We start from the raw sequence: 18,769 nt of genomic DNA, 5'->3' as shown, positions 1-18,769 counted from the left end.
AGAACAATCCACTCAGTTCATTTAATGGCAAAAGAAAAATTCAACAGACAAAAGATTCTGTTTAAAAATAATATCAGAAAACATTAGCATGCTAATTTGTGGGCTAATTGATGGAAGTCCTAAGTTCATTAATTAGTGCCTATGGAGAGGCATCAATTTTTTTATTTTTTCAAGTAAATACAGCAGTAACGGTTTTCTTCTGAATCACAGTGAAACAACTGAAAATACCACTTTCCAGGTTAACATGCATTGTATTCTGTTAAGGAGATAAAATGCCATCACAAATTTAATGGTCAAATGTGGAATTGTATGGAATGTTTTGGAATTTCATTTATTTCAAACTAAGAAATTATGAAGCACAAATGTATACGTCTATTGAATTTAGAGGTAATGAGGCTTTGTTTTACACATAAACATTGAAGTTATGACTAACAACTTGAACACATGGCATGGGATTTTTATGAACTTATAATTCATCAAAATTTTACTATGAACCAATAATTTTTGTTTCCTGTTATAGGTAATAGTGAGTGCCAGTTTTTTGTGATGAGAATCTTATTTCTTCACAAGAGATTGCTATTTTTATACAATTTGCAGCAACCATAATCCAGAGAAAATAACCATAAATCATAGAAATGTACATTATTATCACAAGAGTTCTCATAAAAGCCTTGCAAAGCAAAACTGACAGCAGCACCACAGAAGACACAAAAGAAGTAGACCGAATTAGTTAGAATAGGAACTTGGGTAGCTAGGAAAATATTAAGGACAGGTAATTAAGAGAATATAGAGTAAGAGCTAGGAAGAGGAAATATAGATATTTTAGGTCTATGGGAGATGAGATGGAAGGGGAGTGGGAATTACTGGCATGGTAGTTATAAAGTAATATTTATTTATTTATCGACTTAATATAGAGCGAAGGGGAGGCGAGCCAGTGAGATGTAGCAATAATATTGAATAAAAAGGCAGGAAGATGTGTAGTTAACATAGGGAAAGCAACAGGCAGAATATGCCTAGTAGAAGAAATACAGTACCGATGAACTTGGTCATTGTTCAGGTATACATGCCACTGAGCGATAATAGGGAGGAGGAAGTCAATACCATTTACGATCAGTTAGAGGATATGTTCCTGCAGTAGGGTTTGTTTTTGGAGGAAAACCTTTGATAGAGATGGAGAATTTCAACATGATGGTAGGGGAAGGAAGAGATGGTGATAAGGTGGAGGACAACGGTTTAGGAACAAGGAATGACCACAAGGAGAAAGTAATTGAGTTCTAAAGGACACAAGGGCTAATCATTGCGAACACTTGGTTTAGACACCACAAAAGCATACGTATACATGTAAAATTCCAGGTGAATCAGAAAGGTATCGGTTAGATTATATTATGGTTAGGCACGGATTTAGGAAGAGTGTGATCAATTCGCACAGTTTCCCAGAAGTAGATGTGGACTTTGATGACAGTTTTAGAAGTCATGACGTGTAGCGTCCAATTCAAAGAGATAAGGCAGAGGTGCTGGGTGAGGAAATGGAATTTAGAAGCATTAACTGGAATGACATGGAAGGAGTGTCAGCAGACTGCACAGAAATAGAGCTGAGTACTATCAAGGAAAAATGGGCATACATCAAAAAAGGGATATCGAAAGTCGCAAAAGAAATTGTAGGAACTGTTAAGAGAAAAAGGACAATGAAACCATGGATCATGGATGAGATGATTAGGAAGGTAGACGAGAGAAGGGAATGGAAGAATGTAGCTACAGGTTAGACAGAAGCAAGTACAAAGAGTTTAATAACAAATTGAGATGGGTAGCAAATGGAGCAAAAGAAGAATGGTGAAAGATGCAGTTCAAGGACATTGAATGTTTGTAAAGGAGGGGTGAAATTGGTGTGCTATACAAGAAGGTTAAAGCACTGCTGGGAAGTAAGATGGTAAGATCTGCATTAACAGTCAAAGATAAGTCAAGTACAATAATAGTTAAAGCATAAGATGAAAGATACATATAGAAGAACTGTATGATAAAGAACTTAGGCCAGCAAGGTTAGACATAGAAAGAGAACATGACGTAGAGTAGGAGTATTTAGGGGAGGCGACCAACAGCTGAGGTCATTTGCACCATTAGGGATGGACAGGAAAGGATGAAGGGTGGAGAGAAACCCGGCATCGGCATTAGCCTACTCTTTACGAAAGGTGCCAAGGGGTCTGCAGCTTAATGTCTCATCCGACGGACGGCGTACTCACTCAAAGTGCCCTCTACAAAGCACCTCAAGTAGGGATCGAGATACCACTGAAAAATATTCAACACCACAGGGATTTGAACCCGGGCCCTCTGGGTGAAATGACGTAGAGGAAGATAGCTTGGGTCCAGGCATACTTGACAATGAGATAGAAAGGGCATTAAGCTGGATGAAATCAAATAAGGCTGTGGGGGTAGACAACAATCCTACGGAACTACTAACAGGTTTAGGAAAATGTAGGAGGAAGAGCCTATAAGGACTGATTCGTAGCATCTATGAGAAAGGAATCTGGCAGGAAGACTTTGTGGGATCGGTGTTAGTTCCTATTCCAAAAAAGATAAAGGCTACATCATGTAAACACTACAGAACGATAAGTTTGATTTCCCATGCAGTTGAAGTGGTTCTCAGGATTATCAACAAAAGGATGGAGAGCATGGCAAATTTTTACTTAGGGAATGATCAGATTAGGTTCAGAAAGGTGAGAGGCTCATGTGATGCCATTGCAGTAAGGAGATCACTAATCAAGAGGAATATAGAATAATCAGGATGAATTTGCCTGTTTAAGTAGATTTCGAAAAGGCTTTTGATAGAGTGAGTTGGGAAAAACTAATGAGTATATAGCAGAAAATAGGAATAGATTGCAGGGATAGGAGGCTAATCCACCAGATTATACCTATCATCGCCAGAGCCCTCTCGGTGAGAAGCTAGTACATTAGCCATCACACCACCCCAATCCCCAACGTACATGTGGAGGAAATAATTAAAGTGGCATGGGAGGAACTGGAGGTAGGAATGAAAGTCGGAGGGACATTCCTAAAATCAGTTAGGTTTGCTGATGACCAAGCTCCGATTTGTCAGTCAGCCAAGGGGTTGCTGCAAGCATTGCTTAATGAATTTGAAATTCAGTGTGATAGATAGGGGATGGGAATAAATGTAAATAAAATAAAGTTTAGGTGGTTTTCCAGAAAGAGAGAGGTTAAGTTAAATGTTAAAGTAAGAGGGCAAACACTAGAGCAGGTGGAACAGTTTATGTATCTCAGAAGTGTTTTGGACCAAAATGGACAGAGTAGCGGGGACCTAAGGAGAACAATTACACTAGGCAAAGAAAATTTTACAAGGAGACGGGAATTGATGACAGGGACATTGAGTAAGGATGTTAAGTCATCAAAACTTTGACATGGAGGTTAGTTATGCATGGCCCGGAAACATGATGATCACTGAAGCAGGATGACAGACATTGGAGGCTTTTGAAATGTGGATGTGTAAAAGGATGGAGAAGGTGAAGTGGAGAGAGAGGAGGCGCTAGGTATGGTGGGTGAGGAGAGTGGATTGTTTGGAGAAATCATAAGGGAACAGGAAAAATGGATGTAGAGAATTATGATTGGCAAGGTGATGTTGAAGAATGTGATATAGGGAAGAATGTTAGGCAAACAAGGATGAGGTAGGAATAGGATGGGGATGATGGACATAATAAAGGGAGGAAGGAAGTATACAGAGTTGAAGAGGGGCTTATTGATTATTAGGACGTTGGGTTGTGCTTTGTTAGGATGGATAAGAGAATTATTTGGTAGCTTGTGTCCATTCAAAAGCTAGCTTAACCAGTAGATTACCTAATAACAATAATCACAAGAGGAAGTGAGAATATCTAACTGGACAATCATGAAACAGATTGCCTTGGAGAACACTCAATGACATGAAGTGTTATCATAGTCAATTCTCAAGGGAAGGTGAGGGTAAAAAAGGGAAGGTCTCATTCTGTAATTGATGATGGAAAAGAATCTCACCACAGTTCAAAAATGGGTCCACTTCAGTTGAAGAGAAAGTAGTTAGCAAAATGGAAAATGTAGTGCAAGACTTTCAATGGTGGGAAGATATATTTTCCATTATCTGCTCAAACACATTAGTGGTGCTAATTTTGTGAATTAGATCAGAAGACAGAAGTTCTCTGTCCATCAATTCATGCTCGCAGTTGAGCATTCATTTTCATATTTTATACTAAATACTCATAATAGCAAGTGCTTCCTTCCTAAGAATAGTATAAAAATTAATTATTAACCTTCCATGTTTAATTTAATTACTAACTTTCACAGTATAACATTTTGATTTCATTAGCCAACTAAGGGACCATAAAGAATTTCTTTTAAGTTCCTATATTTCAAACTCAGACAGTGAAGGCCAATCTTTTTGGTAATTTGATTTCAAAATACCCAAGTTGCAATGTAATTAGTGGTTTCACATTTCACAATACCTGAGATATTTCCCCACTAATTAATGAGCAACGAATGGATTCTTCAATCCGAAGAAGTAGTTTTTTCTCTTCTAGTGAATGGGGAAGTGATATAAGAGCAGTCTTTGAATCAACATTCCTGATACTTCTCCATCTCCTACGGCTCTCCTTTTCATACTTCCCATGATTTGGATCAAACTTTTCAAAGAAGTCTTCACATCCATAACTAAAAGCCTAGGAGAATAAATAAAATGAAAATAAATTCACAAATATATTATACATAGCTTATAATAAATACAAACAATTATTTGGTAATTATTTAAAAAAATAAATATTGCAGAAATTACAAGTATTGATGAATGCTAGACAATAGTGAACATCCTAACAAAGAATGTCATTTTATTGATCTTTGGATGAGAAAAATATCAAAATCCATACCTAATATCATAGAGAACATATTAAGTAACTGCCTTCTAATTGCAATTCTCCACTAAACAAAAAATAAATAACAGACCAGGTTTCAATGTACTATGTCATTTTCAGGTAAAGAATGAGTACAAGTGCCATCTTATGATGCTTTCTTATCTGGGAGGAAAGGAAGTTGGGAGAGAAGGGGAGGAGATTGTGGTGGGAGTGAGGGGGTGGAAGGATTGGCACAAGATGGAGAAAAAAGTGAAATTCAAAATTTAGCAAAAGTTCATAAACACTGAAGTCATGACGTCTAGTAGCAGGATGCTCTGCAATGGGCAATCTTGCGTGTCTTTGCAGCCATATCTGTAGACCTTATCTTTCAAAGGACAAAATCTAGGAGGTAGGGGAAGCATAATTGGTGTCCACCATGCCTAGGGGATTATGGCCACATGAAGAGGTAGAAAAAGGGGGAATTATACCCTGCACTTGGCGCACCTCATGTGACCTTCCCTAGACATGGTGGACACCAACCATAATCCCCCTCCTATGATCAATTATTGGTCATTAATACATTTTTTATATTGTAGAAAATTGCTATAATTTGGTCGTTAATATGTTCTAATTCCACAATATCACACCTGAAACTACTTAATATGTTTATGATGTAGTCTCCAGATTTACTTTGCAGAAGCAATCCATAATTCAAAAGAATACACTTTGTATTTCCACATAAATTATATACTTTTAGACAACCTAGGTTTCAACGTGTAGTGTCATCCATTTAGGTGGTGATGCCGCTACACATTAAAACCTAAATGGTCTAAAAATATATAATTTATGTGGAAATGTAAAGTGTATTCTTTCGAATTAGTAATATGTTTAGTTACTGCTTTGATACTATTACTTGTTTTTAAAACAGGGAACACATTTTTCAGTACTGTAAACAGAAAAAAGAATCCTGGCCTGTAAATTCATAGCATACGGTACGGTAGTAGTATTCTGGCTATCAAAAGTGATCCAGTCAGAAGGTATATTAGATTGTTCATTACATTGAAAACAGCCCTAGAGAATTACCAGACTTTGGTTTTGCACATGGCGTGTCAGCAAAAATATACCAAGCCTCACTGGTAGGTTGCTGCAATGGTTAGCAGGGAATTCTGCAAATGGCAGCACTGTAGAGGCTGAAAACTTTGCATAAATTATCTTCTAATGCAGTGTCTCCTTGCTTTACAATACAAGTATTAAGTCATTCCATAAGAGGGAACTGTATAGTAAATCCTATGATAAATTCATTCTCTGTCATTTGTTTCTGAAAACCATTGGTTCTACATACCTTATACTTAATAAATTATGCACTTACAAATTTGTTAAAAATATTAAGAGTAAAAAACTTGATAATAAGAAAATATCAGCTTTTTGTTACTAGCAAATTACATGAGATCTTCCTACCTATCTTGCTGGCTGTCAGCTCAGTTGTCATATTTATTAGACACTGGCGATGGATAGACTTATTTTTTATGATGGCTGTCTCTACTCTCCATCTAATTATAAATCCTCAGACTCAGAATAACAACATACTTGAAATACATTCAAAATTTTATCTGTAGGCATCAACATAAACAACTACCAACTTGAAGCTACTATTACTTTTTAAAATGAAAATATTAACAACTAGAAACTATAAATTTATAATTCACCCATGAGTAGAGTTAAAAGCCTATTACTCCATGCCTGCCACTCACCTATCATCTGAGATCCTCCACTATCTTCCCCACTCTGGATTAAGTTTTCTATTGTTGGGAAAATGCTGGTGCTCGCAATAAATCTTAAATGGCAACTCCAGCAAAAAATTAAAATGTTTCTATTGCAGAGCAGAGAAGAGACTAACATAGTAACATTGCATAGATATTAAGAAAGGGTGCTATTGTTTTAGAGGAAAGTGGAAACCTGTTCATAACTGAAATGTCCTACGAGGTATCCCAAAATTAATATCCATTTTGTATCCACTAATACATTTTCAAGGATTGTTGACTTGTGGGAATAATATTGACTGAAGCAGCACAAGATAAGGCCTTCAGGGGATCAAGATGGTGCAGTGGCCAACGTACTGGCTTCCCAACCACGCCCAAGTTCAAAACCTGGAGGTGGCAGAAATTCTTTTAGTGATATGCCAATCTCTACTTGAGGTGCTTTGTGGAGAGGACTTTGAGTGAGTACACCATCCATCGGATTGAATGTTAAACTGCAAACCCCTTGGTGCCTTTCAATAAGAGTAGGCTAATGTCGATGCCAGGTTTCTCTCCACCCTTCCTCCTTTCCCATCCATCCCCAAGGACTCAAATGACCTCAGCTGTCAGTTACCTCCCCAAAAACTACTACTACTAGAAAGCCTTCAGTGATCTACCTGTCCCCCCAGCATGCAGCTGACTGAATCCTCACAATTCATCTCATAAGCATCCATGCCTTGGAAACTAGGAGCTTCCATGGTAACAATTTGTAGAAGATATAAAGGACTACAATATTTAAATGATTAAATTTAGGAAATACATGCAATTAAAACTCACTTAAGCTGATGAAAAAAAATTGTCTGATTATGAAAATAAAAATTTCTCTCTTTAACTTATATATGTACAATAATATCATTGTCCAGTTATAAAAATTGCCTCTAAAAGATTTTGTGTTCCTCAAAGTCCAACCTCTTCTGTTTAGCCTATTGATACCATTTTAAAAGTAGATTTATACTGTGTTCTCAAACTGGAATATGAACAGTTTAGTGTTTTCAAAGTCAGGGGATAATTTGACAACTCTTTTCAATGAAAATGCCATTACAAGTGAAGGTATTTACATTACTGGATGAGCTCAGGTTCCTCAGGTTATGTCAGGTCTTCCTGGGAGGCACCCAAAAAAAAATAAGATGATCTTCTAATCCCCTCTTCTTCTGCCCTATGGGCCAAGAAAAAGGTCTAGGGGGAGTATGAATCCTTATTCAAGAGCAACAAGCACTCGTAGAAGTTTTTATGTGAGGGGACCGGCAGTTCAGGCCATTTGCACCAGGAGGGATGGACAGGACGGGATGAAGGGTGGAGAGAAAACAGGCATCGGCATTAGCCTGCTCTTAAAGAAAGACGCCAAGGGGTCCACAGCCTAATGTCCCATCCAATGAACGATGTACTTACTCAAAGTAAGAGGAAGAGGTAAGTAATTTCACAAAGGACCTCAAGTAGGGATCAGGACACCACTGAAAAATATGTTGTCGCCGGGACTCAACCCAGGGCCTCAGGGTGGGGAGCCAGTACATTGGCCACCGCGCCATCCTGATCTCCCACAAGCACTCATATTCACTCTTTAGCACCCATATGGTCTCAACATTGCAACATGCTTGCTTTCTTTCACACACCAATGTGTTTCAGGTGGAAAAATTTCTTACTGCTCCTGTGATTTGTCTCCAAAAGATTAGGAAGTCTGGACATTATTGAATGATGAACATGCATGCCTGTGCTAAAATAACAGGGAAAGGATTTCAGCCCTCTATAGTAAACATTGGCTCTGCTGCAGAGAGTGACTAGATGAAAGGTCAGTAAAATATTTTTCTCTTTATATGAACTGGTGTTTTCTTCTGCATTGAAGAACTTTTTTCTGTTTCTACATTCTATAGAAATCCTTCCATTACAGAGTAATTTCTTAAGGGACAGGAAATCTGTAACCTGAAAAATCACAGCTTGGGTGAAGCTGAGAGTGCCCAAAGGCATTACTTTAAACCGACCCTGGGTCCTCCAGTTAGCGGTCCAGTGCTCTATCCACTGGCTTATCATGCCTTAATTTTTCCTTATTTTGATGCTCAAAAAAGGGTGTAAACATTATTTACATGAAATATGTTCAATGTGAAGTTCATTAACACATTCAATATTGATGGAAGGCACTTGTTGTATGCCAGGTACTATTGGGTGACTGAGGACAACAATCATTGTTTGAGCTTAGTTTCCTTTCCCAAGGCCATCTTTGAGGGATTCCACCAAGTAGTGCTTCAATTATAACTTTCAATTGTTCATTAGTCTTCCATGTGTGCAAAGTATTCATAAATTTGGTGCCACTTCTCTCATTTTAGCATTGTAGTGGTTTTTTAGAGGTAAGCCACGTTATTCCGAGATATTTTTCAAATGTATTTGTCATTTATAGACTGCCAATGCCCTTATTTTTATAATAATTCTCTAATAAAAGTAATAAAAAATCATTCTCAACATTCATATTTTATAAATTAATGGAGAGTAATAACCAACCCCCCACCTCCACTCAATGCAATTGTTTCAGAAAATATTTGTCCATTCTCTTATTAAGTTTATATCATTAGTTTTTGGATTTTCTGATGAAATCGCATCATCTTCCTCTACATCACCTTCTCTCTCAGCTGGACAACCTTTGGTGATAGTCCTAATTTTCAAACCAAACCTATGACCCATTACCCAAGCTCTGAAAAAAAAGCACCACAAGATATGAACCTGAAAACTGTATGAATTTTGATAGTAGAGAAAAAGTAGTTAATAGCCAACTGTTATTCGTGTGATAGAGGCTCATTATTTTTACTCATTTTTTACATTTAATTGTGTACCTGATGATGGATTATGAGAGAGAATTATGAGAGTTTCATAATTGGAAGTGAATCTGAATTTATCAAGTATAAGTACCAGAAAATGGAAGGGCCAAGAAGGAAGGGCCAACAGGGAAGAGCCAAGAGCCAAAACCATTGGCTTATGAATTTATGCTACTCACCCTTTTTCCAACGGGCATGAGGCATTGGTCAAAACTAGCAAAAGGGATTATGTCATACATCTAGCAGTTGATATGCAGGAAAAGTAGTAGTGAAGGAAGGAAAAATTTTTCCCAGTTGGCCTCCTCCACAGAAATGACTTTTTTATGAAGTGAAAATTTGAAAAAAATAAATTCGGCTACTAAATTTTCTAGAACCACAAAGATCTGCGCTGACAGTAGCTACAGGCAGGCTCAAGCCCAGACCCTGGGCACACCAAATTTTAAAGAAATAAAATACTGCTCTCTAACAGAGCACAAACCAAAAATGTATTTTTTGGTTTCATTTTTGTAGTGAATCTTGGACATCAGACTGAAATAAGACCTTATTGATCCACTGGAAACTTTTGCAGTGGTTCAAAGTATTTAAATGGTAAAACGATGAATCAAAATCAGTTCCAAATTATTCTCAAGAAATTGAGATTTTCTAGTCCACAATTTGCAAAAAAATGAGACAGCCTATCACTTGTTTTCAACAGCATGTAGTACTGCTAAAGGATTCTTGTAAACCAATAGTGTGTCTTGGGAAGAAAATTGCCATGGATGAAATTTTGATGCTGTTCATGGTCGCTTACATTTTTGGCAATATATCAAAGACAAAATACCATGATTTGAACTAAACCTCTTTTGCTCGAGTTCCAGAAATGCAAAATTACAAGGTTTGTCTACCTGGCTTCCTCAGTTTTTGTTGGAATATGCTATGAATTTTACGGTCAGAATAAGGCAGAATGACTGAGTTCCTACTCATATTGATGATGAAAAATTTGGTGGTAGAAACATCTAAATTTTTTTAAACAAGGAACAGTAAGTGGTAAGATTTAAAGATAAAGACAAACGTGTTTGCCCTCAATACTCATCATGAAGCTGAGATGTGTGAAAAACAAAGATATGCTGTGGGAAGAATGTTAGAATTTCTATATAAGACTCTTCTGAGAAATATTATTTATATTATCTGATGGGATCTGTAAAAAAAACTAACCAATAGTTACAACCATATAATCCAACATGTATATTGGAAACTTAGTTTAAAAAATTGGCATCCATCTAGATACAAGAAAGCTTTTGAATGGATTTCTTATTCATAAAAATCCTAGAGGTTTCAAAGATTTTATAATGAATTGTTGTGAAAAAATACAAGAAGAGTACAGCGACAGTTATATGCAGATACTCAGCACAGGAAACAAGAAACAACCTCAAAAGCAATGCTAAATATACACCTAAAGGCAGGTGAGAAGAGAATCAGGGCTAATGCACACCAGTTGTCCTCATTTTCCAGGTTATTCAAAGGGAAATTTCAGCAATTAACGTTGCACAGGATAAGAAAAAAATAAATTGGGAGAAGGTATGAAAACGTAGAATACTGTGACAAATGTTATGCACTTTTCTAACTTTTGCATTTCATGCTACAATTTTGAAAATATTGTTGTAAAATATCATGCCTAATACAATAAATAAATTATTTTAACATTTTTGTGGGAATTTCAGCATATGTGTGTATTTATTTTGCCAATAAATATGTGAAAATGTGAATGGTAAGAAGATATTATATAAGTGTCAGGTAATACGTAAATTTAATAGGATGGGGAAGGGTATTGAAATGAAATAAGGCTGTGGGGGTACACAATATGTCTGAGGAACTACTTAAAGGTTTAGGAGAATGTGATAGGGAAAGTTTTTATGAACTAATTTGTAGCATTTATAAGGGAGGAATTTGGATGAAAGATTTTGTCAGATTAGTTCCATCCCAAAAAAGGGAAGGGCAGACATATGAGGGAAATACAGAACAATTAAGTTTTAATTCACATACAAATCAAGTGGTTCTCAGGGTCATCATTAAAAGGATACTTATCCCTGATAGCAGGACAAATGAATACTTAGGGAATGAACAGTTTAAAGAAAGACGAGAGGCACGTGTGATGCCATAGCAGTCATGAGGTCACTTAGTACAGAGGATTATAGAATACAATCAGGATGTATTTGTCTGTTTCGTAGATTTCAAATAGGCATTTGATAGAGTTAATTGGGACAAATAGAAGATGTTGCAGAAAATAGGAATAGATTGGAGGGATAGGAGACTAATACACAACCTGTACATGTCTCAGACTGCTTAGGTGAAAGTGGCAGATGGAGGTGGGAGATGAAAAGTTCAGATGGGCAGTGTTAGGAAGAGTTATATGACAGGGGAAATGGTTAAAGAGGCATTAGAAGAATTGGAGTCAGGAATTAAAATCGTTGAGGAATTCATAAAATCAATTAGATTTGCTGATGATCAAGCTTTAATTTTCCAGTCAGCCAAGGGTTTGCAGATATTGCTGCATGCATTGAAGAGCCAGAATGACAGTTATGGGATAAGAATGAATGTAAACAAAAAACCGGTTATGCAGTTTTGAAGAAGAGAAAGGCTAACTTAAATATTAAAAAAGGAGTTCATAAACTAGAGCAAGTGGAATGATTTACCTGTCTCAGAAGTGTTCTGGATCAAAAAAGTCAAAGTAACAGGGACATAGGAAAGGGACATTAGGCCAAGAAGGTTTTACAAGGAGGGCTTAGAAGACAGGGATGTTGAGTAAGAAAAAAAAAACATTGAGAAAGTGCTCATCAAATCTTTAATATGGAGCATGGTTTTGTAGGGTGCTGAAACATGATTATTGAAACAAGATGACAGTCATCAACTGGAAGCCTTTGAAGTTTGGTTGTGGAGAGGATTGAAAAGGTGAAGTGGACAGAAAGGAAAAAAAGTCAAGGGCTGAGTATGGTGGGGGAGGAGAGAGAATTGTTGGGAGAAATCCAAGGGAGGCAAGAAAGATGGATTCAGAGCATTTTGATTGGTAATGGGGTGTTGAAGATCGTGATCAAGGGGAGGCATTAGAATTGGAATTAGAATTGGACAGGCATGTTGGACAGAAATATGTGAAATTGAAGAGGGATTTACAGTAACTTGAGATGTCAGGTTGTGTTTTTCTTAAAAAGGGGAAAGTAAGTGTACCATTGTATAGTTGTATCGATTGTGCCCATCCAAAACCTACCTTAATTGGTAGAACATAAAAAAATAATAACAGGCTAGTATTTATAAAGCATGAATGAAGAATCAAAAAGACTGCGTTTCCACAGGAAAAAATTTATTACTGTCGCTAGTTTCGCTACACTCGAGCATCATCTTAACTGGTCTGTCTAAACCCATATGATGCTACAGTTTAGCAAAACTAGTTGACAGTAATACATGCTTTCCTGTGGAAATGCAGTCATTTTTTTCTTTTTTTGTGCTTTACAAAAGTATTTCCACAAAGTATCAGCTTAAACTATCTCTCAAGGCTAATATTTACACTACTGCAGGCATACGAGTTTGGGAGTCAAGAAATTGATTTGAAGAGGCCTAGACGGTGTAGTTAAGAGATACAAAGCTTGCTTGGTTTCTAGGCAGTGTTTTGATCAGGATTGAATGAAAAGTTTTCCAAGTTATGGGAGTAATGAGCCAGAAAATGCTTTTGTCTTTTGTTAACAGGTTTCAGCATTGAGCATATTGGTATCTGTATGGCATTCCTAAATGAAGATATTATTGAGAAAATATAAGTGGAGCAGACAGAGGGGAATGTTGATCCTAAAAATCCTGATAAAGTGTCTTTAAAAAAAAGGCTACACATACATCGGATGAAACAGGCTACTCAGGAATGGAATGTAAAGTTAGATACAGTGTTAACATCTCTTGGATATCGTGGGTCAAAATGTGACCCATAATTTTTTGTAAGGGATGAGTCTATTCTGCTATAGCCATTCATGTCGATGACATTTTCACTATGCTAAATGATCACGGTGACATATGTTACTTGAAAAAACCTGAAAAAAATGACTATACAGATCTTAAAGAAATGAAATAGTTTTTGGCATAAGGGTAGGTTTTGACAGAACGAATGAAGTGTTTCTTTAACAAAATCTACATATTGAAAATATTCTTTCCAAATACATCCAAGATTTGAAGAACTGGTAAAGGAGTTTACAGTTATGTGATCATAAGATTAAAGTGGGAATGTTGGATTTTCATTATTTGAATTAATACCATGCATATGAAAATTATTTTTGATGTATTTTGCTTTGTATGACGTGGAAAATAAGGGAAGAATAAATATCTTCACATCTGGTGTTTTCTTAAATGACTTCATATTTATTCATCATAATTAACTCTATCAAAAATTCTAAAGATACATCATTAAAAAATAGAGCTGGAATATTAAGCAGCTTCTAGTTAAGATCTAGCTAGATGCAGAATAAAACTAACAGGATCCACTTTATGTAGGTTGCCTGAAAACTTTCTGACCTCAACATGAAGATGGCAGTGCTCTTCTACAAAAGTTATGGAATAAGTTTGTGCATGCATTGAAAGGTGCTTACCAAAATTTCTGCCATTTTGGACATTCAGTGGTATTTTGACAATCATTTGAGTGAGTTGTTGTGAGGATTTTTGTCAAAATGGAAAATATTGTGTATGGGGCTGTAAATAAATAATTATTTTTGAAAGTCAATATGCCTACACAAATCAAAGATGAGTTGGATGCTGCATATGGGGACTCTACGGCACCATTTACTACTTTGATATTTTTGGCAGCTGAAGTTGAACATGGCCGAACTAGCTTGGCTGATGATTAGCATTTGGGTTGGCAAAAAACTGCTACAAATACCAATATCACCAAAAAGCTCCTCAAATAGTATTGGACAACCATCAAACGATAGATAACTGAGACAATGCACATATCGAAAGAATGCATATTGAATGAAGAATTGGACATGCATAAGATATTTGTTATGGGTCCCGCATTTGTTCACTTTGGACCAAATGCACTTTTGAATGAGCTTAAGGTCCTGCTTGAGCAGTTTAACTAAAGCGAGTCACATTTGTGCATAAGCTCATAACTGTAGTGGAAACTTGATTCCATGATACATTCCTGAGATGAAAGAACAGTCAAAACAGCGAACTGCAAAGGGTGAACCTGTTCCAAAAAAGGCAAAGATGGTTTCATTGAATGGAGAGGTGAGGGCAACTTTTCTTTGGGACAGTGACAAAATTGTGTCCATCAATTATATTACAAAAGGTAAAAAAATTATGAGTGTGAGTATTACACATCATTATTTGAGAAGCTGATGGCAGAAAATGTAAAAAAATTGATGCATTTGAAGAAGAAGAAAGTTTTTCCATCAGGCACCTACTCAGACTTTTGTGGTTGCCATGACTAAAATTCACAAACTGCACTTTGAATTAGTTGACCACTCAGGGTATTCACCAGGGACTTTTTCCTGTTTTCTAATCTCCAAGTTTCCCTTGGAGAATAGAGATTTTCATCAAACAAAGAGGTTATCACATACACTAATGCCTATTTTGCAGAGAAACTGTCAACTACTACCTGAAAGTGCTAAAAAAGTTAGAGCATTACTGGAAAGAGCATTGACATAAAAGGAGACTATGTTGGAAAATAATAATAAATATGAAGAAAAAATGTCTCCTTTACTTGTTTGGTCGGAAACTTTTCAGACTACCCACGTAGATAGAATCACAGGGTCATAATGATCTTGATGTATACAACAAGATTCTGCAATAATATCACAGGTTATTGGAAGAATTTAGGTGATATTTTAAGAATTTAGCTGGAAGTAGCCTTTTGCAGCATTCACAGAGGAATAAAAAGTCCCTGCTAGATTCAGTTAGCTAGAGTAAGTTCATTAGTAGGTCTCATTAGTTTTCCCAATAATACAATTTTCATGTAGTAACATTGATTCAAAAGACCAATATTGAAATCTTTAAATTGATAGGGCCTTATGAATTAAAGAAAAATGAGTTGCTCTTTTTTATATTCAGTTTTTTAGTGAAAGGAAAAGAAAATCCTCACGAAGTATTCCATCCATTGTGAAAATTAAAGCAAGAAATTTACCACTTCCACCTGGACTCACAGGTTCCAACTAGCCAAGCTGTTTCCAGCTGGACTAGCAGGATCTCTATAGGATGCCTCACAAGTTTGAGACTCTTAGTCCAGCTGGAAGTGGTCAATTTCTAGCTATAATTTTCACAAGGGATGGAACACTTGGTGAGAATTTTCTTTTCCTTTCACTAAAATACAGATTATTAAAAAAGTAACACATTTTACGTTAATTCATAAGACCCTATCAATTTAAAGATTCCAATATTGGTCTTTTAAATTCCATGTTACTAAAATGTGTACAGTAATCATTTCCAATTTTGGCAGGCACCATGATTTTTTTAATTTACTTTTTTCACACCTGTGGTCACCTTTCTTCTCGATGGAATCTGCAGAACCTACTTAGAATGCATAATTCTACACTTCACTAACCTCAAAAATTGAGCAATCTTCTAACAATCTTAAAAGAGATCTGTGACCCATTGGAAGAAAGTCATGAATGGTAGGGATGTGAAACTCCACTGGGCCTTTATTGAGCAAATCCACAACTGAAATAAAAACCGACACATATGTAACACAATTTAAAATAAAATGAGAGGAATCCAAACAGAAGTCTGCTTACCAATTTTTCCTTTTCTTAATGATAAAAAATTCATTTATCAATATTCTCTTAGACCATTGAAAAATAGAAGTAGACATATAAAATGAGTTTAACAAAGGCGGTACTTCAACACAACTTATGCAATGACTAAAAATAAGAATTTGTAGGAGTCTGAAGCAATAGCATTTTACTGTTTTTTTCTGAATGAAAAAGATTTTTCCCAAAATTGCTTAAAGTATCATAAGCTTAATTCATTCAATCACTAAAAGGAGTTAACTGAATTAATGTAAAAGATTGGAAGAATAACTATATATTTATTTAACTCACTTTTTTACAGAGCTTGTTTGGATACAATAACAGTAAAATCTCTTTTATGTACCTTGAACTCACTTGGACATGATGCTATGCGCTGTGCCCATAGGAAAAGTTTAAAAAGTGGAAAAAAAATCTGAAAAATTGAAAATCTGAAATTATTGAATTTCATCCACCCTATTGCCTTTGTTTTCCATTTGAAGGATTGATTGTAAATAAATCAGTGAAAACTCAGAAAGTCACATGAATAGGTATTTAAAATGAAATTGCAAAGATAATAGAAAAATCCAAGTAATGGTTACTGATCTAAAATCTAATGCTATTACTTAACTACAACAAAAAATGTTTTATTAAGACATGTATCACAATAGGCAATCAAGAGGCCATGGAGACATTAAATAATTATGAAGTTTAGGTTGCTCAAACATAATGTATTTTAGTTAAACTATTTTAAATGAGAAATTGGTGAAGTGGCCTCTCAAACAGAAAAAAAAGAAATAGAAAATCATTAAACAAAAGATGCATGATATTCAGGAGTTGCTTTATTTGACAGGAATAATTTTGAACAAAGGAAGATAATAATTTTTCGAAGCAATAGCCTAAAAGATAGTATTAAAGATTGTTCCTTTCACTAAAGTAAGACTGCAAAGTTCCTGCGTTCATTGCATGAGAAATCTGCCATTACCATTGAAATATAAAAAGTTAAATATGGGATTAGAGTTTTTCCTAGTAATTTAAATATTGGTTTGCAATTTAATCAGCAAACAATTTTTAGATCAGATGTAATTTTTCAGTAAATATGTATGAATCATAGAGTTGTCTCAATGCACTGCTTTATGAATTCTTGATATGGTAAGTCTGACCATTATACCTGCCACAATAATTCCTACCTTTTAATGATTTAGACAATAAAGTATAAAATAATGAAAACTACTTGCAATACCTATCAGCCACAGATATTACAATTATAACAACAGTGACATAAAAAACCAACATTGGACATGAGGTTCAAATTGGTCTAGGCTGAAGCTTTTATTAAAAGACATCATATTTATTCTTGTACACAGGGCAATACACAAACACCCAAAGCAATTAAAAAATTGGCACACTTGCTTCCAGACCATTTAAGCACATGGAACATGTGAACAAATCAGGAATATTCTATTTCCAAATAACACTTGAATCATTCAAATAAAAATTATGCTAAATTCCAACAACATAGCTGTAATACTGTAGAATTATGCAATAAATAAACATAACAATAAATCAGTAATTTCACTTTGATTGATCCCCAATAGGTTTGGCCACCGGTTCAAGGTTGTGCCACAAAAAGTACTAAGAGCCTATTTTATAATACACAGTCTGCCCCAAAAATAAGTAGAATGATTTTTTGGCACCGATATAGACCGCTGGAGTGGGGTCACTTATGGTGAGAGGTCTTTGAAAAGCAACACAACCCGCATCAATTGTCTGCGGGCCGTTACAGTGTATGAATCACTGCCAGACTGGACCCCTGTTTGATGGTTACTACACAAAATTACTATGCCAAGTTTCTTGGAGCAACAATATGCAATAAAATTTTGTGTTTAACTAAGGTTCGGAGACCATGACCATGGTTAAGATTAAGTTTGCTGCAGGCGTAAGATGTTCCAGGATGGTAGGGGGGAGGTTGACAGCAACAAACGGCCTCTATGTCCATCAAAAACACAATGTGACAAAAATGTGCAAAAAGTGAAAGACGTACACAATTCTGATCAACATCTGAGAGTTACGCTGTTAGCAGAAGAGTGCAATATTCTGAAAACCACAGCCTATCACATTCTTACATAAGATTTAGCCATGAGAAAGGTATGTGTCAAGATGGTCCCCAAAGTGCTGTCAAAAGATCAGAAGGCTGCTCATGTGACAATCTTGCGTGATCTCTTAGACCACTGTGAAAGTGACCAACTTTTTGTTCACAAGTATAAAAAAGAGCTAGAAAGGCAACCATTCTGGAATTTTGGATAACATCAAAGATTTCAATGGTATCGGGCTCAACCTTGTGAACATTCATCTTGAGGAATGAGAAAAACTTTGTAAATTTTTGTGAATTTACAAAGTGTGTCTTATTCCTCAACATCAAAGAGGCCATGATAAGGTGCCTGAGTAAGGTTCCCATTGACAACTTTAAATAATTGTATCATGACTGGCAGAGGCACTGGCATCAGATTGTCAATGCACAAGGGTGCTGCTTTGAAGAATTTTAGTTATTTGTACTTTGATCTGCAATAAGTGTTTAT

The 18,769-nt window shown here is 35.9% G+C and overlaps 1 protein-coding gene across 1 annotated transcript in view; it reads right to left on the bottom strand.

The window, feature by feature from the left end:
- Window positions 1-18,769, bottom strand: part of LOC139685878 (uncharacterized) — a 37,129-nt gene that overhangs the window by 9,926 nt on the left and 8,434 nt on the right. The window contains exons 3-4 of the mRNA XM_071583002.1: window positions 16,010-16,125; window positions 4,482-4,694 (exon numbers count right to left, since the gene is read on the bottom strand). Coding sequence (XP_071439103.1) covers window positions 4,482-4,694; window positions 16,010-16,125 — 329 coding nt within the window. The remainder of the gene's footprint in view (window positions 1-4,481; window positions 4,695-16,009; window positions 16,126-18,769) is intronic.

The sequence above is a fragment of the Hetaerina americana genome, unplaced genomic scaffold (genome assembly GCF_022747635.1).
Source record: "Hetaerina americana unplaced genomic scaffold, ioHetAmer1.1.p SCAF_12, whole genome shotgun sequence".
Taxonomy (NCBI): Eukaryota; Metazoa; Arthropoda; class Insecta; order Odonata; family Calopterygidae; genus Hetaerina; species Hetaerina americana.
The sequence above is the reverse complement of the archived record's forward strand: the minus strand, read 5'-3'. Positions and strand labels throughout refer to the sequence as shown.